The sequence below is a fragment of the Pan paniscus genome, chromosome 7 (genome assembly GCF_029289425.2).
Source record: "Pan paniscus chromosome 7, NHGRI_mPanPan1-v2.0_pri, whole genome shotgun sequence".
NCBI lineage: Eukaryota > Metazoa > Chordata > Mammalia > Primates > Hominidae > Pan > Pan paniscus.
The window spans coordinates 21436537-21459515 of NC_073256.2; the positions used below are offsets into that span (position 1 = coordinate 21436537).

The following is a 22979-nucleotide window of genomic DNA, read 5'->3' on the forward strand; positions in this document are numbered from 1 at the left end:
GACTCTAAGAAGAAGAAAAAAAAAAATCTCCAAAATAAGATATTTCATCAAGTCAAATTTGGTATTGTGTTTTTAAAACACACACACACATAACCAAGTGTGGTTTAACCTAAGATGAAAGGATAAATGAATGGCATTAAGTCTTCTTTTTTCTAATCCATTAATTTTCTTAGTAGTGTTAAAAAGCAGTAGGGAAGATTCAATGCCCAGTAATGATTTAAAAAAAAAAAAAAAAAAAAAAACTCTTCAGAAACCAGGAATAGATAATTTTCTTAACTATGGAGGTTATCTATAAAAAACGTACAACAAATATTGAATGGTGAAAACCTTAGTTTAAGGCTTAAATCAGGTACAAGACACACATGAATGCTATTACTCTTACTCTTCAACAGTGTTCTATGATTCCTAGTCAAGGGAATAAAATAAGAAAAAAAATTACAAGAATTATACAGGAAGGGACACATTTTGTTTGCATGTGATACAGTTGTCTACATAGAAACATCAAAGAGAGTCAATAAACTGTTACAACTCATTCAGCAAAATTCCTCTTTGTAAGATCCACTCACTGAAATCTTTAGCATTTGTATACCCAATGATAAACAATTATAAAATGTAACAGAAAACATAGTAAATAATAGTGGATTCAAGGCTAGCCATGTAATACAGGTTGAACATTGCTAATTTTAATCTGAAATGCTCCGATATCTTAAACTTTTTGAGTGCCAACCTGTCAACACAAGTGGAAAATTCCACACCTGACCTCATGTGACAGGGCATAGTCAAAGCACAGGTGCACAACACAGTTGATTTAGCATCCCCAAGGGAAAAAAAACACCCACCCAGCCCCCTTCAACTATAGTATAACTTTTCCATGCACACCCAAATTCCCCCACACAAGCACGCCCACAATGCGTAATAAAATGGCACGTGTGCAGGCTGGACGCACCCACCACAGATTCCCCACGATACCTCACGTGGGGCCGAGAACTCCATGCATTACTCACTGTGGTTTTTTGCTTATTCTCTGCAGTGTCTTGTAAAAATATTACTGAAAATGGCAAAAAGGCCTGCAGATCCCCCTATGTGTAACAGTGATCAGAAAAAGAGGAATAATTTATGTTTATCAATAGCACAAACAGTCAACTTGTTGGAGGAACTGAACAGCAGTATAAGTGTGAAACGTCTTACAGAAGAGTATGGTGTTGGGATGACCACCATATATGACCTGAAGAAACAGAAGGATACGCTTGTGAAGTTCCATGCTGAATGTGATGAGCAGAAGTTAATGAAAAAAAGAAAAACTCTACATAAAGCTAAAAATGAAGATGTCAATCGTGTATTGAAAAACTAGATCTGAAGGCATCACACTGAACCCATGCCACTCAGTGGTATGCTGATCATGAAACAAGCGAAGATCTATCCTGATGAACTGAAAATTGAAGGGAACTGTGAATATTCAACAGGCTGGTTGCAGAAATTTAAGAAATGACATGGAATTCAAGTTTTAAAGCATCTGCAGATCACAAGGCAGCGTCGAAACTCATTGACGAGTTTGCCAAGATTATTGCTAATGAAAATCTGATGCCAGAACGAGTCTGTATTACTGACGAGACATGACCATTTGGGTGCTACTGCCCCAGAAGGATGCTGACTACAGCTGATGGGACAGCCCCTACAGGAATTAAGGATGCCAAGGACAGAATGACTGTGCAGTGCTGTGCAAATGCAGCAGGCACGCATAAGTGTAAACTTGCTCTCATGGGCAAAAGCTTTTGTCCGTGCTGTTTTCAAAGAGTAAATTTCTTACCAGTCCATTATTATGGTAACAAAAAGGCGTAGATCACCAGGGACATCTTTTCTGATCGGTTTTACAAACACTTCGTACAGGCCTCTTGTGCTCGCTGCAGAAAAGTTGGACCGGATGATGACAGCAAGATTTTCTTATGCCTTGACTACTGTTCTGCTCATCCTCCAGCTGAAATTCTCATCAAAGATAATATTGATGCTGTGTACTTTCCCCCAAATGTGACTTCATTAGTTGAGCCTGTAACCAGGGTATCTTTAGATCAATGGAAAGTAAATATGAAAACACTGTCTTGAATTGCACGCTCGCAGCAGTGAACGGAGGTGTAGGTGTAGAAGATTTTCAGGAGCTGAGCATGAAGGATGCCATATATGCTGTTGCCAACGCTTGCAACACAGTGACTAAAGACACAGATGTGCGTGCCTGGCATGACCTCTGGCCTACGACTGTGTTCAGTGATGATGATGAACCAGATGGTGATTTAGAAGAATTCAGCTTGTCAAGTGAGAAGAAAAGGATGTCTGACCTCCTTACCTATGGAAAAAATATACCTTCAGAGTTCATCAGTCAGTGGGAAGAAGTACACATTAATGTCATTTTTAACATTAATAATGAGGCTCCGGTTGTTCATTTCATTGACTGATGGGGAAATAGCCAGAATGGTTCTGAATCAAGGTGATCGTGATGATACCGACCATGAAGATGACGTTAACGCTGCAGAAAAAGCTCCCGTGGACAGCGTGGAGCACATGTGTGATGGGTTAACTGAGGCCTAGAGCAGCGTGCATTCACAACAGAACAAGCAATCATGTCAGCTTATAAAATCAAAAAAAGAAACCTAAGACAAAAAAGAAAGAAAAAAAATTAGCCGGGCATGGTGACACGTGACTATAGTCCCAGGTGCGTGGGAGGCTGAGGTAAGAGTCTTGCCTGAGCCCAGGAGTTAGAGGCTGCAGTGAGCCGTGATCATGCCACTGCACACCAGCCTGGGAAACAGCGAGGCCCTGTCTCAAAAAACCCAAAAAACTAAGTACATATTTTGTACATGAAACAAAGTTTGTGTACACTGAACCTACAGAAAGCAGCTGTCGGTTCTAAGACCATTGTTAGTGGGGCAGATACCATTAAAAAGCCCCCCAGCAGAATGCCTCCTCGTCCCCAGAGGACCCACTTCCTGGCCTGTAACTGTTTCTTATGTTCCTTCTCACCTAAAATGTAAAATGCCGTGTCCCGTAAGCTTTGAATCAAAGCACAGCATGGTTGGGAGAGCAGAGGCCTGCTGTTGTTTGTTGTTGCTGCTGTTGTTCAGCAGCTGATTGCGGTCTCTGCTGATGCCACTGGCTGCTTAGCTCCCCTGAGCACGTGAGTCTTCACTGTGTTAATGGCATGTCTTATTTTTTACTGTGAAGTACTTATGTGTGAATAAGTGTAAGGAAATGACTGCTTGGTGGTAGCATATAAATTCAGAGTCAGGGGCAGGCACGGTGGCTCACGCCTGTAATCCCAGCACTTTGGGAGGCCAAGGCGGGCAGATCGCTTGAGGCCAGGAGTTCAACACCAGCCTGGCCAACATGGCAAAACCCCATCTCTACTAAAAATTACAAAAATTAGCCGGGCGTGATGGCACATGCATGTAGTCCCAGCTACTTGGGAGGCTGAGGCAGGGGAATCGCTTGAGCCTGGGAGGTAGAGGTTGCAGTGAGCCAAGATTTCACCACTGCACTCCAGCCTGGGTGACAGAGAGACTGTCTCAAAAAAAAAAAAAAAAAATCACAGTCAGGAATGAGGGTGATGCCACACAACCACTGATTGTCCACATGGGGGTGAGGGCTGAGATAGTGACACCTCTGCTTTCTGATGGTTCCATGTACACAGACTTTGTTTCATGCACAAAGTTTGTTTATTTTTTGAAACAGAGTTTGGCTCTGTTGCCCAAGCTGGTGTACAGTGCTGCGATCATAGCTCATTGCAGCCTTTAACTCCTGGCCTCAAGCGATCTTCCCACCTCAGCCTCCGTTGTAGCTGGGACTACAGTCATGCTGTCACACCTGGCAATCACACCAGTCTATGCACAGAACTATTTAAAATAATGTATAAAATTACCTCTAGGCTATGTGTATAAGATGCAGATGAAACATAAATGAATTTTGGTTTTAGACTCTGGTCCTATCTTCAAGATCTCTCATTGTCCATTCCAAAAATGCCACCCACCACCCCCCCAAAAAAATCTGGAATTCAAAACATTTCTGGTCTCCAGCATTTTGGATAAGGGACACACCACCTGTAATATCCTTTTACACATTTCCGGGATGGGAAACAGAAGTTGGTGTGGTAGGAGTCACACATAAACGGCAGACTTTCTTGTCTGTGACACATTCTTAGGATGTCCTAGAGAAGTATCAGCGATGTGAATATCTCCAGTCAAATATCAGAGCAGAAAGAATATGTTGAGGACTGCTGTATTATTAGACTGGGCTACTTTCTTCAAACAACCACATGGTATCAGGTCATTCATTCATTTACCCAGTAGATATTTCCTACACACTTGTCAAATGCCGAGCATATTCTAGGCACTGCAGGTATAGCAACTGACAGGAATATACAGACTTTGCCCTTGTGGGACTTAACATTTAAGAGAGAAGACAGGCAACAAACAGTTTCTTTAAAAATCCTTATGGTGGTAAATGCAATGAAGAAAACAGGGTGAGTATAGAGAGGAGGAGTGAGGTAGGCCCCTTGCAGATGAGTGGCATTTGAGGTGAGGCCCAGATGATGAAGAGAGGGATGGACTCTTGTAGGTCTATTGGACTGGCCCTTCCAGGAATGGTAAGGGCCGAGAGGTCAGGAGAAGTGGTAAGTTTAGCATGGCTGAAATGAAGGGAGAGAAGACAAAGCAATAGGAAATGAAGCTGGAGAAGCAGGCAGCTTCAGACAGGACCATTCCAGACCATTGACACCTTAACAGACAACAGCAAGAAGTTTGGGTTCTGTTCTAAGGATAAATGGAAGTCACAGAAGGATTTTAAGTGGGAGGAATAAGCTGCGGTATATGTTTGTTTACTCCATTTGTGTTTGTTTTTGTTTTAATGGATACAGAGTCTCCCAATGTTGCCCAGGCTGGTTTTGAACTCCTGGGCTCAAGGGATCCTCCTAACTCGGCCTCTCAAAGTGCTGACACATGTTTTTTAATGGAAGCAGAGAAAGCAATCTTGGACCTTTGCAGTGGTTCAGGTGATTAGTGATGGGGGTTAGGACCAGGGACGTATCGATGGAGGTGTTGTGAAGTTGTCATATTTTAAATATACATTTCAGAGCCAGTTGCACTCGCTGATAGATTGGATGTGGCATATTAGAGAAAGAAGACTCGAAGGTGGCACCTAGTCTTGTGTTCTGAGCTTCCAGAATGAGGCATCTAGAAGCCAGGACCCAGGAGAAGCACGGAAGGAGCAGTGGTTTATTCAGTCTGCAGAAGCAGTGCCTAGAGGACTGCTGTGTGAAAGAGGACAGATGTGATATGAGCAGATGAAAATCACACAGCAGGCAGCTCTGGGCTCTTTATGAGAAACAACTCTAGGAATATTTGTAACCTGCTGGGCTCTACTGCTAAGGGCTGCCTTAAGCCATGAAGCCGCAGAGGCTGGGTGACCACCGTCCCACAGTGAGGGAGCTGGGCAATTCCTTACCAGAGTGGAGATCTGGCTAGATCTCCTAGCCCTAACATGCTTACTTATTTTGATAAGCAAAGATGAAGCTCACATGGGTCCCATGTGCTCTTGAACTTCTGTACATTGTACCATTAACCACACTTGGATGCTGGCAATCGCAGTTTTAGTTAAATAAAGTGACTTGCCCACCGTACTATAAAAAATTAATTTTGGTAGCATGTTGATTCTGTATCCTAACCATAAGACCACACAGAGGCGTGGCTAGTAAACTTTAGCTTGTGCGTAAATGCCTGCCAAGACCTGCTAAATACTGTTGCATACATTTAAAAAAAAAAAAATTTTTTTTTTTAAATTTAAATTTCACGGAGCTGCTCAAGGGCAGTTCAGCTTCCTATTCATCTCTGTCTCCACCGGCCAGGACTGGCATTACTCTAACATCTGTCCTATGGCCACATTTTATGGGATATTTGAGGATTATTCCTATGAAGTGACATTGGAATTTGGGGATGTGGCTATGTTCAGATGCCAAATGAACTTGGATAGAAATCATTTCTCCTGTGTGTGTTCACAGTTAGGAATGTGGGGCTGTGAGGGGCTCCCTGGACATGACCCTGGAGCTGTCGGCCCTTGTTCAGTGGTCAGATGCGCTTCACACCTCCCAGAGTACTGCCCACACACTCAGTCACAGCCCCGTGCGCACCTCAACGCCACTGCTCAGAAGTCCAGTGTAATTCCTCAGGCAGCACGTCCTAGAGCAGGCCATGAGAGGTGTAAGGTACAGACTTTGTTGTGAGGTTACATGTAGGCTTCTGTTCTATCTTGTCTCTGTCTAAAGATCGATACTTCTGGCAGCCTTTATCCCCACCACGATAAATACGTGGATGGAAGGATACATGCGTGGAAGGGTGGATGGGTGGATGGATGGGTAGACGGGTGCATGGGTAGATGGGTAGATGGGTGGATGGAGTGATATTTGATTTCACAAAGAACTCAAACAGGAGAGAAGTACACAGGGTCCCCCAGTCTTACAACCCTTCCTTAACTACAATAAAGATAGAAGTGTATCTTCTAGATTTCTTTTAAAAACATATTTATGAATGTAAACATATTATGGTCAGGTCCAGTGACTCGCATGTATAATCTAACACTTTGGGAAGCCAAGGTGAGTGGATTGCTTGATGCCGGGAGTTTGAGACCAGCCTTGGCAACATAGAAAGACCGTGTCCCTACAAAAAAAATTTTAAAAGTAGCCTGGTGTCATGGCACATGCCTGTAGTCCTAGCTACTCAGGAGGCCAAGGAGGGAGGATCACTCCACGACAGGAATTCCAGCCTGCAGTAAGCCATGATCATACCACTGCACTCCAGTCTGGGCAATGGATCAAGATCCTGTCTCTTTAAAAAAAAAAACAAAACATATTTACATAGAAATAAATGTATATAAACATAGATATTGTTTAGGGATTTGTTTTTATATATATTGGAGAATGACATGCTTTTTCAGGAGCTTTTATTTAACCCTATGTCTAGAAGATCCTTCCAGCTTAACACGTATACAGCTACTTCATTCTTTTTAACCATTGGGAGGTACTGTAATTAATTTATGTGCTTTCTGTTATTTTCATTGTTCTGCTATTGTATTTACTTATTTATTTTAGAAACAGGATGTCACTATGTTGCCCAGGCTGGCCTCAAACTCCTGGGCTCAAGCAGTCCTCCCACCTTAGCCTCCCAAGTAGGTGGGACTACAGGCATGAACCGTGCAATACGGCTGGCTTCTGCTACTTTAAACTCGTGTGTGTGTGTGTGTGTGTGTGCATGTGTGTGTGTGTGTGTTTTCTAACTGAACAATCTGAATTCAATTTTAAGAGATTTTCTTGAGCTGGAATTATTATAGTCCAAGCCCAGGCTCATGAAGATTTCTGTAAAATAGATTCCAAGCAGTGAAATTACTGTGCCCTAGGATATGTGTACTTAAATTCTGATACACAAGGCTGCAGCAATTTACACTATTACTAACGGTATATAAAGTCCTATTTCCTATGTCCTATAAATTCCCATGTCCAGTACTGGACATAACCCGTATTTTCAATATTGGGTGATCCGATTAGTTAAAAAAATAGATCTCATTAATTTGTAATTGCCTGATTACTAAATTATGAATGAGTCTGAATATCTTAGATAGGAGATTTATCATTCGTGAATTGCCTGTCCTGATCCCTTACCTGTTTTGAAATTGGGTTATTTATATTTTTCACACGGTTTTACAGCAATGCTTACATAATATGGACATTAAACTTTTGTTGTAAGTGTTATAAAATTCTGTCTCTTTAGCTGTGCTTATGGTGTCTTAAGTATTACCAAGTTTTTAATTTTTAACTATTATTTTTTATAAAATTAAACACCTCTTTTCCTCCATGGCACCTACCCTTGTGGTTTTGCTTAGAAAGGCCTTCCTCACCCTCTGAGCTTTAAAAATAATCTCATATTCTCCTATTTATAGTTTTAAAAAATATTTAGACCTTTAATGCATGTGCATTTCACTTACTGTATAATGAGAGGGGACCATGTTGTTTTTAATAACTAATTTATTGACACTGACTTATATTGCCCCCTGTGAGTCATCTCTTACATTCCCACATGGTATGGGTGTGTTTCTGGTTATTCTTGTCCATTGATCTGTTTGTCTATTCTGTGCTGACCTCTATGTTACTGCTATAATTGTACAGACTGTTTTGATATCTGGTATGTCAAATTTTTTCTCATTATTTCTCTTTTTAAAAATCATCTTCCTATGCATTTTTTTCTTTCCTATAAACTTTAGAACAAACATGTCCTTTTCTTTTTGAAAAGTTTGAAATTTTTGGATTACATTGAATTTCTAAATGAATTTGGAAAGAGCATCATTTTTTCTGCATTTTTTAATGATTTTTCAAAACTGACACCTAGTCAGAAAACTAAGTGTAAAAATTGAATCCATAGAGTTTTTACAACCTGGAAGAAAATACAAATGTGGCTGAATGACTTTAAAACCTGAGTATCGGAAAAGGCTTCCACCTACCTATGACTCAAAAGCCAGATGCAATAAGACAAAGTGTTGATATAATTTGAATACATAAGAAATTGAAACTTATACATGGCAAAAGTTTGCATAAGAAAAGTCAAGCCAGGTGTGGTGGGTTATGTCTATAATCCCAGCATTTTGGAAGACTGAGGCACAGGAGGATTGCTTGAGCCCAGGAGTTCGAGATCAGCCTGGGCAACAAAGTGAGACATTGGCTCTACAAAAAATCAAAACATTAACTGGGTGTGGTGGTGCATACCTGTAGTCCCGGCTACCTGGGAAGCTGAGTCTGGAGGATCACCTGAGTCCAGGAGACTGAGGCTGCAGTGAGTCATGTTTGCACCAATGCACTCTAACCTGCGTGACTGAGCAAGACCCTATCTCAAAAAAAGAAAAAATATGTAAATCATAATAATACCTGCTTCACTGTTGTGGAGAGAATTAAGTAGTATGCCTAGTACTAATAATAATTGTTATAATTATATACAATGTTTTTAACTGTATCATTTCTTATATATATAAGCTATCACAAATGTTAGTGTTCCTCCCTTCTGAAATTCATCTGAGGGTCCCTCACTGGCCCAGGCCTCCTGGGTAGAAGCACATTTGTATTGAGAAGACAACAGTTAAATTCTGGGACACTATCTTGAGCTATAACTAAGATAAGTCATTTTTTTCTTCCATTTCTAAAAATATTTATAGATTAAACCCATTTTTTTCTTTTTTGTACCATACCACCAGGATAGCTTTCCACCTTCTATCACTCATCTGTGTGACTTCTTAAGTTCCTTCAAATATAACTCTGTAATTATAATTATATATTCACACAATCATTGTGATTCTTTAATTGCAATTGATTTAATCTACCTTATCATCCAATCGGTGCTGACAGTGGATTTCATTCCTTTTTTTTCTAACAGTAGGAATAGAATGCAGTGCGCTTGCCAGGATTGAGGAAAGAGGGAGGGGTTGTTTCCGCCAGCTGCCAGGATCACCTGTGCTGACCCTTCAGCGGCACCTGCAGCGCTATCCTGGGCCAGGCGCAACTTGTGATTTTCATAAAATAGTCGAGTTTCAAACGGATGGGACTTTAGAGCTTCTTTAGTTTGAGCTATGAAGAACAGAGTTTTAGAAAGTTTGCTTATTCACTTGGAATTCCATAAAAAAATACCTATGCTGGGTAGATAGGATAGCCTACCTCTCACCACTGGTGTCATAATTAAAACTCATATATGTATTTACTTATACTCTGCCTTATGCCAAGAGTATTGGAAGTGGTGAGCTAAGATTAGAAATTCTTGGCTCCTATGTCAGACTGGCAAGCTTCCCCCCCTGCCCACTGAGTGTCCTGACACAATGGGAGCGTGCCCTGCATGTAATGGGACATGTGGCTACCAAGCACTTGAACTGGCCCATGCGACTGAGAACTGAATGTTTCATTGTATTGAATTTTGTTTCACGCTAATTGAAAAAGCTATGTGTGCTCTATGGACGTGGGGGGGCCTATGGACAACACAGCTCTTGGCTATTTCTTTTTAAATATAGTTTCATGTATATACAAACAGGTTATCACTTTCCTGTGTGGCTGGCTATTATGAATGCTAAACTGCTTTTCGCTCTCTCTCTAGATTCCATCACCCAGCACAAGGTCTGTGCCTCTGAAAACTATCTATTGTCACAATGACAGTGACCTCACTGACCTGTGGTGACATCACACAGCTCGCAAAACTGTCTTTGGATGTTCAAATGAGAAACAAAACTGTGAAGAGAAGGAACTGGCGTATACAAGATGGCTTCTGATATCATGTTTGCCATGTGTTGTGGTTCTTAAGAACTCATAGGTGACTTTCTGATGACTGAATGTGTGTTTCAGAGACGCTTCGGGCCTTTTTATTTTTATTTTATTTTTTATTTTTTGAGACGGAGGCTTGCTCTGTTTCCCAGGCTGGAGTGCAATGGCACAATCTCGGCTCGCTGCAACCTCCACCTCCCAGGTTCAAGCGGTTCTCCTGCCTCAGCCTCCTGAGTAGCTGGGATTACAGGTGTGTGCCACCATGCCTGGCTAATTTTTGTAGTTTTAGTAGAGACAGGGTTTCGCCATGTTGGCCAGGCTGGTCTCAAACGCCTGACCTCAGGTGATCTGTCGGGCCTCTTCTATAGATTTCCAGTCTTTGTATCTTAGTAATGATCATAATTGAAAGGTCACAGAACCTTTGTCATTAGAGCACAGTACTGCCAAATAAAGAATGGAAATTCATTGACATTGTTTTATTACTGAGAACAACTAGAGAACTCTGCAAGTTTCTTGGCTTAGACTCGATCTTTATTAATACATTATCTATTAGGTAGGAAAGACATTTGTCAGCTATTAAGGTGACTTTTATTTAGCGGAGATTCCTCTCTTAAAGTAATGAAAGGAGATAGGTATGGGGGGTGTTATACAGGATAATTGGTGACATCTGAGTGTCTTACTTCTGCAAGCCTGCTTTATGGTGAGCAAAGCATCACCAGCAAGTGATCACAATGTCCATTGGCCGCTTTTTGCTTGCCGTCCTCGAGATGAAATTGGCAGTTGGGGCTGATTCATAGAAACACCGATTTGTGGCTGAGCACGGTGGCTCACACCTGTCATCCCAGCCCTTTGGGAGGCTGAGGTGGACAGATCACTTGAGGTCAGGAGTTCGAGACCAGCCTGGCCAACGCAGCAAAACCCATCTCTACTAAAAATACAAAAATCAGCTGGGTGTGGTGGCACACACCTGTGGTCCCAGCTCCTCAGGAGGCTGAGGCAGAAGAATCGCTTGAACCCAAGAGGCGGAGGTTGCAGTGAGCCAAGGTTGCAGTGAATCAAGATTGCTCCACTGCACACCAGCCTGGGCAACAGAGTAACTCTCCATCTCACATAAATAAATAAATAAATAAATAAATAAATAAATAAATAAATAAGAAACACTGATGTGTCTGTCACCTCCTAAACAAATGAAATGCTAGGAAGTCCTAGCCAGAGTGATCAGGCAAGAATAAGCCATAAAAGGCACCCAAATAGGAAAAGAAGTCAAACTGTCTCTCTTCACTGCCGATATGATTCTATACCTAGAAAACCCTAAAGACTCTGCCAAAAGGCTCCTGGAACCGATAAATGACTTAAGTAAAGTTTCAGGATAGAAAATCCATGTACAAAAATCAGCATTTCCAAACACAGTAACATTCAAGCTAAGCACCAAATCAAGAACGCAATCCCATTTCCAATAGCCACGGAATGAAATACCTAGGAACACGTATAACCAAGGAGGCAAAGGATCTCTACAAGGAGAACCATAAAGGAGATGCTGAGTCCCAGCGAGGTCGGAGGTGCCACTGAGCCCTCATCGTGGTGCCGTTCCCGCTCTGGGTTATTTATCTGTTGCTCATCTCAGCTGTTGTTCCTACCTCAAATTTCAAGTCCCTCAACAAATATAACAGAACCACTTCTAGAATGAACCTTTGAGAAGGGAGGTAGCAGTGCATTGTATAGAAATTGGCATTCTATAGAAAACCACAGAAACTGGAAATAATGAAGGATTGTCTCTTGGTTTTAAAATAATGTATACACCTAAATCATCCCCTTATGATACTCATCCTCTAACAGCAACTGAACTTCAATACAATGCATCATTCCCGAGTTCACTCGCTTCACATTACATATGTTTCTCTATAACCACAAGCATCCTGGCTTGGTAGTGCTCCCACAGCACCAAAAATCCCTGAGGAGGCTGACAAACATTGTGCTGACTCATGCTGGAGACAAGCCACAGAGAACTTCCATCCCCCACCACATCAGCCACGGAGCCAGCCCAGCCTCTGTCCACCCAGGCCTCAGTCCCCAGTGTTAAGTTCTGATCCCTGATGCAGGCCTGTCAGTGGCCAGTCAAGATTCTCTTTCTGAAAGCTAATATTTTATGAGGACTGACTGTTGCTAGACATTACACTAAGCATATTATATGATGTACTTCATTTTACCCTTTCAACAATCCTATTAGTAGCTTACTGTGGGTCTGCAAAGCCTTACTCAAAACATATAGGGCTAGAGGTTCTCAGGATTCTGAATTTTAAAAAAAATTTGTAAAGGCTTATGGCTCTCACCACTGTTATTCAACGTTGCATTAAAGTTTCTACCCAGAGAAGGCAATAAAAGGAAATTAAAGCTATACAGATTGGAAGTGAAGAAATAAAAGTCTTTATTCTCAAGAATACAAGACACTATGTATAGAAATTGTAAGGAATGCAAAAAAAAAAAAAAAAAAACCCCTACAAGAACTTATAACAAGTTTAGCAAGATTGCAATATACAATCTTGCAATCTTGCTAAAGATTATATACAAACCTAACAGAATTGTATTTATATATACTGTCAATAAGCAATTCAAAATGAAATTAAGACCACGATTCCATTTAAAATTGCATCTAAAAATAAACAAAATAGGAATAGACTTGGCAACAACTGTAACATCTGTATACTGAAACCTGTAAAACATTGCTGAAAGAAGTTAAAGACTTCTTTAAATAGAGACATATACAAAGTTCATAGATTAGAAGATGCAATATTGTTAAGATGATAGTCCTCAAATTGACGTATAGATTCAATGCAATCCATTAAAATCTCAGATGGCTTTTTATAGAATTTGAAAAGCTGATGCTAAATTTTTTATGAAAATGCAAAGAACCTCTAGTAGACAAAACAATTTTTTTTAAGAGCAAAGTTGGAGGATTTATAGAACCTGATTCCAAAACTGTCAGTAAAACTACAATAATTACAAAGTATCAGCCAGGTGCCGTGGCTCACATCTGTAATGCCAGCTCTCTGGGAGGCTGAGGTGGGTGGATCACTTGAGGTCGGGAGTTTAAGACCAGCCTGGCCAACTTGGTGAAACCTCCTCTCTACTAGAAATACAAAAAATTAGCCAGGCATGATGGCACACACCTGTAATCTCAGTTACTCAGGAGGCTGAAGCAGAATAGCTTGAACCCAGGAGAGTCCATCTCAAAAACAACAACAAGAACAAAAGTATCACATTGGCATAAGAATAGACATGTAAATCAAATAACAAAATAGAGAATTCAGGTATAAATCTTCATATTTATGGCTGATTGACTTTGAACAAAGGTGACGAGGCAAGTCAGTATAGCAGCATATTCTTTTCAACAAATGGTGCTGGCAGAAGAAAAAAAAAAGTACTTGGATCCTTGCCTCACACCATGCTCAAAAATTAGCTCAACGTGGACTATATCAGGGTTTCTCAACATCAGCGGTGTTGGCGTTTGCTGGGGTGGATAATTCTTTCCTGTGGAGAGCTGTCCTGTGCACCGTAGAATGTTTAGCTGCATCCTGGCCTCTGCCTATTAGATGCCAGTGGCATCCCTCCCCTGACACACACCTAGTTTTGACAATCTCCGTCTCCAGATATTCCCAAATGTGCCCTGGAGAGCAAAACTGTTTCCAGTTGAGAACCATTGACCTAATGTAAAAAATAAAATGTACAAAAGAAAGCACAGCAGGAAATCATTCTGACCTTAGGTTAGGCAAAGACTTATTAGATATGACACTAAAGGCATAATTCATTAAAAAAATAAGTTGGGCTTTGTCAAAATTTTAAGTTTTGCTCTTCTGAAGAAACCATTAAAAAAAAATGAAAAGACAAGCCACAGACTATGAAAAAATACTTGCAAATCATATATCTGATAAAGGACTTGTACCCAGACCATGTAAAGAACTCATAACTCATTAATAAAAGGATAAAGAAAAAGCTGAAGACAATTCATGCAAGAAGATATACAAATATTAAGCACATTAAAATGCTCAATATTATTAGTCACTAGGGAAATACAAATTAAAGGCCCAATGAAATACCTATTACACACCCACTAAGTAAACAATAAGACTGATAATTCCAAAATCTGAGCAAGATATGGAGAAACTAGAACTCTCCTACATTGCTGGCATGAGTGCAAAATGATACAGCCACTGTGAAACACCATTTGGCAGTTGCTTAAAAAATTGAACATTCAACTACCATATGACCCAGCAATTTCACTCTCAGGTATATAACCAAAATACATGAAAACATGGATCTGCACAAGGTCTTGTATACAAATGTTCATAGCAACATTATTCATAATAACCAAAAATTAGCCCATCAACTGAAAAGTAGATAAACAAAATGTATATCCACACCATGGAACACTACTCAGCAAACTTCTAAAAAGCAACAAACTACTAAACACATGCAACAACATGAATGAGCCTCAGAAACACAAGTGAAAGAGGTCAGACACAAAAGACTACAGATTGTATGATTCCATTTAGATACCATTTTTACAAACCGCAAAACTGTAGAGGCACGAAACAGATTCATGGTCTGCTGCAGCTGGGGATGGGAGTGGGAACAGAGAGCAAACATTTTGGGATGATGGAAACATTCTAAAACTGGATTGTGATTTTGGTTATACAACTGTATACATTTACTAAAATCACTGAACAGAACACTTTTAATGGGTAAGCTTTAAGGCATGTGAATTATACACCAATAAAGCTATTTTTTTTAAAAAAAAAGAGAGAACGAGAGCTACATGGCAGCCCCAGGGCAGCAGCTCTCAGATCTCCCTTAGACAAAGAACTTTCTCTTCCACAGTGATGAGTGCAGGTAGCTAACACTCACCAACCTGCATCTGGTAGTTCACTTAAGATCGGCCTTGGCTTTCAAGTTAAGGCCATGGTCTTTCTCTGCAGTCCCCAGCCAATAAGTGGGCACAGAAAGGCACAGAGCATGGCTGATTCAGCCCATCATGAGGCTCCTCACCCTAGAACTCCCTGTGGAGTTGGCCGAGACTGCGTGTGACCTGCAATGCGGTCTAAGCTGTCAGACCTCCACAGTGGCCAGAAGGTTTTCCATACGTGAGCCTGCTTCTACCCTCTTTTATTTTTCCCAGGAATCACGCTTAGTCATCTCTTGCTCTTTGAACTCCCTGTCTGTATCAGCTACCCAGAGGACCCATCAGACAGAAAGTAATATGCAGATAACAGCCCAGGGGAATCTGGGCAGCACTGTGAAACCAACATTTCTTCAGTGAACCCTAGAACAAAAGTGGAATAAATAAAAACTAACAGTCTCATTTCGGCACTGGCAGTCTCACTCTGGAATCTGTGTTCATGCTGCCCAGGCCTATACTACAAGCTCGTTCAGCCATAACAGGGCAACTGTGAGGCTGTTGGATGGGATGATGTTGGAAGTAAATGCTCAGTGCTGCCAAGTGAAAATAGCACTCAGGCAGAAGTTTTCTCAGCAAGGCAATTTACTTTTATAGAAGGGTGCATCTCGCGGATGGAACAATGGCGAGAGCACACTGGACAAGGGAGGGGAAGGGGGCCTTATTCCTAATGCAGCTAGCCTTACTGCTATATCTTTCCCCTATTGACTAGGGTTGGACCGCACAGTCTAAGCTAATTCCAATTGACTATTTTAAAGACAGCAGAGATACAAGCCAGACTGGCAGGACAGTTACAGAACAGGTGACTAAGGATGACTAAGGACAGAACAGGTGACTAAGGATGACTAAGGACAGAACAGGTGACTAAGTACAGAACAGGTGACTAAGGATGACTAAGGACAGAACAGGTGATTAAGGACAGAGCATGTGACTAAGGTTGACTAAGGACCCAGCAGGTGACTAAGGACATAACAGGTGACTAAGGACAGAACAGGTAAGGACAGAACAGGTGACTAAGGATGACTAAGGATAGAACAGGTGACTAAGTACAGAGCGGGTGACTAAGTACAGAGCAGGTGACTAAGAATGACTGAGGACAGAGCAGGTGACTAAGTACAGAACAGGTGACTAAGGGTGACTAAGTACAGAGCAGGTGACTAAGTACAGAGCAGGTGACTAAGGATGACTAAGGACAGAGCAGGTGACTAAGTACAGAACAGGTGACTAAGGGTGACTAAGGACAGAACAGGTGACTACGGATGACTAAGGACAGAACAGGAGACTATGGATGACTAAGGACAGAGCAGGTGACTAAGGACAGAACAGGTGACTATGGATGACTAAGAACAGAACAGGTGACTACGGATGACTAAGGACAGAACAGATGACTAAGGACAGAACAGGTGACTAAGGACAGAGCAGGTGATAGAGGCTAGGAGGGGGTTGTTTACTAAAACTAGGGGTAAAGAGATGTAAAGAATGAGAAAGTTAAACTTTAAAATGGAGAACAAAGAACAGGGAAGCTGAATATACTGACACATTGGTTCTTTGGAGAGGAACTCAGAACTCAGCGTACTTAACAATTTTCTCCCTCTTGAATTTTAAAAGACATTAACAGGCTAAACTTCGAAGAGGAATTTACTGTATCCTACAGATGACAATTAATGATCAATCTTGCAATGTTTACTGAGGTCACTATCCTCAGTGCTATACGTGTTCTGTGTCCCATAGACTTCAGGATAACTACATGGTCCTTAAACTTAGAATCTAAAGTATTTCCATGAGACCTTCCTTAATAGACGTTTGTTCTCAGCCTTCTTTCAATAGCAACATCCTTTGTTCACATGAGGATGCATAAAGAAATACAATAGGTAAAAACATGGTATCAGGACTGCTCTCATTAAGCTGGGGTAGGGGGTGGTCACACGGGTAGGGGGTGGTCACACGAGGTTTTAAGATCCTCACCCAAGGATCTCATCTTTCTCTGCACAAGGGTAGACTGCACAGCACCTTTGTAGATACTTCCGAGATTGCTTGAAAACTGCCGGTCTGGCCCAGTCCCTCCTATCACTGACAAAGAAGCTGAGATCTCGAAAGACACGCCACCCATGAGCAGTAACTCAGTGCAAAGAATCTAAATACCAGAACTCCTGACCTACAAGGCTTTCTCTGTGCACCCAAGATGTCCCAAACTGAAATGGTCTATGCACGACAGAGAACTTTGATCACACTCAGAAAACGTCTTTGAAAAAGAAATATGGCACATTGCAGAGATGTCACAAATGAGACTTCCCTTGATGGTCCCTGAGAGCGTCTTTGTGTTCCATGTAGCTGCTCCCATTATTTTGGGCAGACATTGACAGTCTTTGATGAAACATTTTTCACCTTGAGTTACAGTAAATGTTATCATCTCATGTTTCTGGAAATGCCATTCAAGGACTTGAGAGATCATTTCTAGATAATTGTTTATAATCATGCCCCTTATAATTTCATTTGAGATTATATGAGAAAAATCTAAGCATACCAATTTAATAAAGGATTTGGACAACTGCATCTCAAACTTTAATACAAATTCAAATCACCTGGGGATATTGTTAACTGGCAGATTCTACTTCAGTACATCTGGGAACAGAAAGGCTGCATTTATCTCCCCTCCCCTCCTCTCCCCTCTCCTCTCCTCCTTCCTTCTCTCTCTCCTCCTTCCTTCTGTCTCTTCTCTGTCTTCTCTCTCTCTTCTTTCTTTCAAGATGGGTCTCCCTCTGTCACCCGGCTGGAGTACAGTGGCACACCCATGGCTCACTGCAAAGGCTGGATTCTAACAAGCTCTCCGGTGATGTGGATGCAGTTTCAGTAGCAGGGAGTTAGAATACGCAATGGGATATTATAAATGTACATTTCATTTACTTCTGCACAAGATGTAATGTCTTGTTAAACCAAATTGCTATTTCTGTTTTTTTTGAGACAGAGTCTCACTCCGTCGCCCAAGCTGGAGTGCAGTGGCCCAATATCGGCTCACTGCAACCTCCGCCTCCCGGGTTCACACCATTCTCCTGCCTCATGAGGTCAGGAGATCGAGACCAAATTGCTATTTCTTACAGTGTTGCAAATACCTTGTGAGATTCTTATCAAGGTATTGGAGAATAACTAGGGCACTGATTATGAGAACATCAGAATTGTCAGAGGCGTCCTAACTAGGGTGACTCCATCCTGAATAAAGGCTGGATAAAGCCAAACCTGATGGGGGACATTCCCTGAGGGATGAGCACTTTCAGTCACAGGATGTTTATAGTTGAGGGAACGAGTTAATGATGCTGTCTACCTACCTAAAGAACCAGAACTTACAGAAATGTCCCAGTATTTGAAGAACAAACAGCATTGTTAGTTTAAGAATAGGGTTCGTTTTAGAGATAACAGCACATTCATAAATTCTTGCTGAAATCAATAGTTGCACAAGAAAATAACAGTATTAATAGCCTGTCGTAAGCTGATCACAAATCTTTGTAATAAATTACACTCTTCTAAACCAACAAAGATCAAAACAGACAAAGAAGGCCATTACATAATGGTAAAGGGATCAATTCAACAAGAAGAGCTAACTATCCTAAATATATATGCACCCAATACAAGGGCACCCAGATTCATAAAGCAGGTCCTTAGAGACCTACAAAGAGACTTAGACTCCCAAACAAAAATAATGGAAGACTTTAACACCCCACTATCAACATTAGACAGATCAACAAGACAGAAAGTTTACAAGGATATCCAGGAATTGAACTCAGCTCTGCACCAAGCGGACCTAATAGACATCTACAGAACTCTCCACCCCAAATCAACAGAATATACATTCTTTTCAGCACCACACTACACCTATTCCAAAATTAGCCACATAGTTGGAAGTAAAGAACTCCTCAGCAAATGTAAAAGAACACAAATTATAACAAACTGTCTCTCAGACCACAGTGCAATCAAACTAGAACTCAGGATTAAGAAACTCACTCAAAACCACTCAACTACATGGAAACTGAACAACCTGCTCCTGAATGACTACTGGGTACATAACGAAATGAAGGCAGAATTAAAGATGTTCTTTCAAACCAACGAGAACAAACACACAACATACCAGAATCTCTGGGACACATTCAAAGCAGTGTGTAGAGGGAAATTTGTAGCAGTAAATGCCCACAAGAGAAAGCACGAAACATCTAAAATTGACATCCTAACATCACAATTAAAAGAACTAGAGAAGCAAGAGCAAACACATTCAAAAGCCAGCAGGAGGCAAGAAATAACTAAGATCAGAGCAGAACTGAAGGAAATAGAGACACAAAACACCCTTCAAAAAATCAATGAATCCAGGAGCTGGTTTTTTGAAACGATCAACAAAATTGATAGACCGCTATCAAAACTAATAAAGAAGAAAAGAGAGAAGAATCAAATAGACGCAATAAAAAATGATAAAGGGGATATCACCACCGATCCCACAGAAATACAAACTACCAACAGAGAATACTGCAAACACTTCTATGCAAATAAACTAGAAAATCTAGAAGAAATGGATAAATTCCTCGACACATACACCCTCCCAAGACTAAACCAGGAAAAAGTTGAATCTCTGAATAGATCAATAACAGGCTCTGAAATTGAGGCAATAATTAGTAGCTTACCAACCAAAAAAAGTCCAGGACCAGATGGATTCACAGCCGAATTCTACCAGAGGTACAAGGAGGAGCTGGTACCATTCCTTCTGAAACTATTTCAATCAATAGAAAAAGAGGGAATCCTCCCTAACTCATTTTATGAGGCCAGCATCATCCTGATACCAAAGCCAGGCAGAGACACAACAAAAAAAGAGCATTTTAGACCAATATCCCTGAGGAACATGGATGCAAAAATCCTCAGTAAAATACTGGCAAACTGAATCCAACAGCACAACAAAAAGCTTATCCACCATGATCAAGTGGGCTTCATCCCTGGGATGCAAGGCTGGTTCAATATATGCAAATCAATAAACGTAATCCAGCATATAAACAGAACCAAAGACAAAAACCACATGATTATCTCAATAGATGCAGAAAAGGCCTTTGACAAAATTCAACAACCCTTCATGCTAAAAACTCTCAATAAATTAGGTATTGATGGGACATATCTCAAAATAATAAGAGCTATCTATGACAAACCCACAGCCAATAACATACTGAATGGCAAAAACTGGAAGCATTCCCTTTGAAAACCGGCACAAGACAGGGATGGCCTCTCTCACCACTCCTATTCAACATAGTGTTGGAAGTTCTGGCCAGGGCAATCATGCAGGAGATGGAAATAAAGGGTATTCAATTAGGAAAAGAGAAAGTCAAATTGTTCCTGTTTGCAGATGACATAATTGTATATCTAGAAAACCCCACTGTCTCAGCCCAAAGTCTCCTTAAGCTGATAGGCAACTTCAGCAAAGTCTCAGGATACAAAATCAATGTGCAAAAGTCACAAGCATTCCTATACACCAATAAGAGACAAACAGAGAGCCAAATCATGAGTGAACTCCCACTCACAATTGCTTCAAAGAGAATAAAATACTGAGGAATCCAACTTACAAGGGATGTGAAGGACCTCTTCAAGGAGAACTACAAACCACTGCTCAATGAAATAAAAGAGGATATAAACAAATGGAAGAACATTCCATGCTCATAGGTAGGAAGAATCAATAGCGTGAAAATGGCCATACTGCCCAAGGTAATTTATAGATTCAATGCCATCCCCATCAAGCTACCAATGACTTTCTTCACAGAATTGGAAAAAACTACTTTAAAGTTCATATGGAACCAAAAAAGAGCCTGCATCGCCAAATCAATCCTAAGCCAAAAGAACAAAGCTGGAGGCATCAAGCTACCTGACTTCAAACTATACTACAAGGCTACAGTAACCAAAACAGCATGGTACTGGTACAAAAACAGAGATATAGACCAATGGAACAGAACAGAGCCCTCAGAAATAATGCTGCATATCTACAACTATCTGATCTTTGACAAACCTGACAAAAACAAGAAATGGGGAAACTATTCCCTATTTAATAAATGGTGCTGGGAAAACTGGCTGGCCATATGTAGAAAGCTGAAACTGGATCCCTTCCTTACACCTTATACAAAAATTAATTCAAGATGGATTAAAGACTTACATGTTAGACCTAAAACCATAAAAACCCTAGAAGAAAACCTAGGCAATACCATTCAGGACATAGGCATGGGCAAGGACTTCATGTCTAAAACACCAAAAGCAATGGCAACAAAAGCCAAAATTGACAAATGGCATCTAATTAAACTAAAGAGCTTCTGCACAGCAAAAGAAACTACCATCAGAGTGAACAGGCAACCTATAGAATGGGAGAAAACTTTTGCAATCTACTCATCTGACAAAAGGCTAATATCCACAATCTAAAATGAACTCAAACAAATTTACAAGAAAAAAACAACCCCATCAAAAAGTGGGCAAAGGATATGAACAGACACTTCTCAAAAGAAGACATTTATGCAGCCAAAAGACACATGAAAAAATGCTCATCATCACTGGCCATCAGAGAAATGCAAATCAAAACCACAATGAGATACCATCTCACACCAGTTAGAATGACCATCATTAAAAAGTCAGGAAACAACAGGTGCTGGAGAGGATGTGGAGAAATGGGAACACTTTTACACTGTTGGTGGGACTGTAAACTAGTTCAACCATTGTGGAAGTCAGTGTGGCGATTCCTCAGGGATCTAGAACTAGAAATACCATTTGACCCAGCCATCCCATTACTGGGTATATACCCAAAGGACTATAAATCATGCTGCTATAAAGACACATGCAGACACATGTTTATTGTGGCACTATTCACAATAGCAAAGTCTTGGAACCAACCCAAATGTCCAACAATGATAGACTGGATTAAGAAAATGTGGCACATATACACCATGGAATACTATGCAGCGATAAAAAATGATGAGTTCATGTCCTTTGTAGGGACATGGATGTAGCTGGAAACCATCATTCTCAGCAAACTATCACAAGCACAAAAAACCAAACACCACATGTTCTCACTCATAGGTGGAAACTGAACAATAAGAACACATGGACACAGGAAGGGGAGCATCACACACCGGGGCCTGTTGTGGGGTGGGGGGAGGGGGGAGGGATAGCATTAGGAGATATACCTAATGCTAAATGACGAGTTAATGGGTGCAGCACACCAACATGGCAAATGTACACATATGTAACAAACCTGCACGTTGTGCACATGTACCCTAAAACTTAAAGTATAATTTAAAAAAATAAATTACACTCTTCTTTGCCTTAATATGCTATATAGGCAAGCATTACATTTAAGGTGCTCCTCCTTGCTTTTCGAGGACACCCTACTCTGTAATAGTTTCTAATAAGCAGTTTTAACTTTACTATACTCTGCAACTTGCCCTGAATTCTTTCCCATGTGAGATCCAAGAACTCGCTCTTGGCGTCTTTCTGGGACAAGACTCTTTTTTTTTTTTTTTTTGAGACGGAGTCTTGCTCTGTCGCCCAGGCTGGAGAGCAGTGGCGCGATCTCGGCTCACTGCAAGCTTGCAAGCTCCGCCTCCTGGGTTCATGCCATTCTCCTGCCTCAGCCTCCCAAGTAGATGGGACTACAGGCGCTCACCACCATGCCCGGCTAATTTTTTGTATTTTTTTTTAGTA

The 22979-nt window shown here is 40.9% G+C and overlaps 1 protein-coding gene and 1 long non-coding RNA gene across 3 annotated transcripts in view; one reads left to right on the forward strand and one right to left on the reverse strand.

Annotated features, from left to right (window-relative positions):
• Window positions 1-22979, forward strand: part of MCPH1 (microcephalin 1) — a 270092-nt gene that overhangs the window by 232789 nt on the left and 14324 nt on the right. Inside the window, exon 14 of one of the 2 annotated variants that reach the window (XM_003805350.7) lies at window positions 10161-10789. The exons of the other annotated variant lie outside the window; for it this stretch is intronic. Within the exon in view, the coding sequence (XP_003805398.2) occupies window positions 10161-10216 (56 nt within the window). The 3' untranslated portion in view covers window positions 10217-10789. Of the gene's footprint in view, window positions 1-10160; window positions 10790-22979 lie in introns of those variants that run through there. 2 annotated transcript variants of the gene reach the window in all.
• The window catches only part of LOC129395841 (uncharacterized), a 76323-nt gene continuing 53508 nt past the window's right edge, over window positions 165-22979 (reverse strand). Inside the window, exon 2 of the long non-coding RNA XR_010112894.1 lies at window positions 165-2642. This is a non-coding gene — a long non-coding RNA (uncharacterized LOC129395841). The remainder of the gene's footprint in view (window positions 2643-22979) is intronic.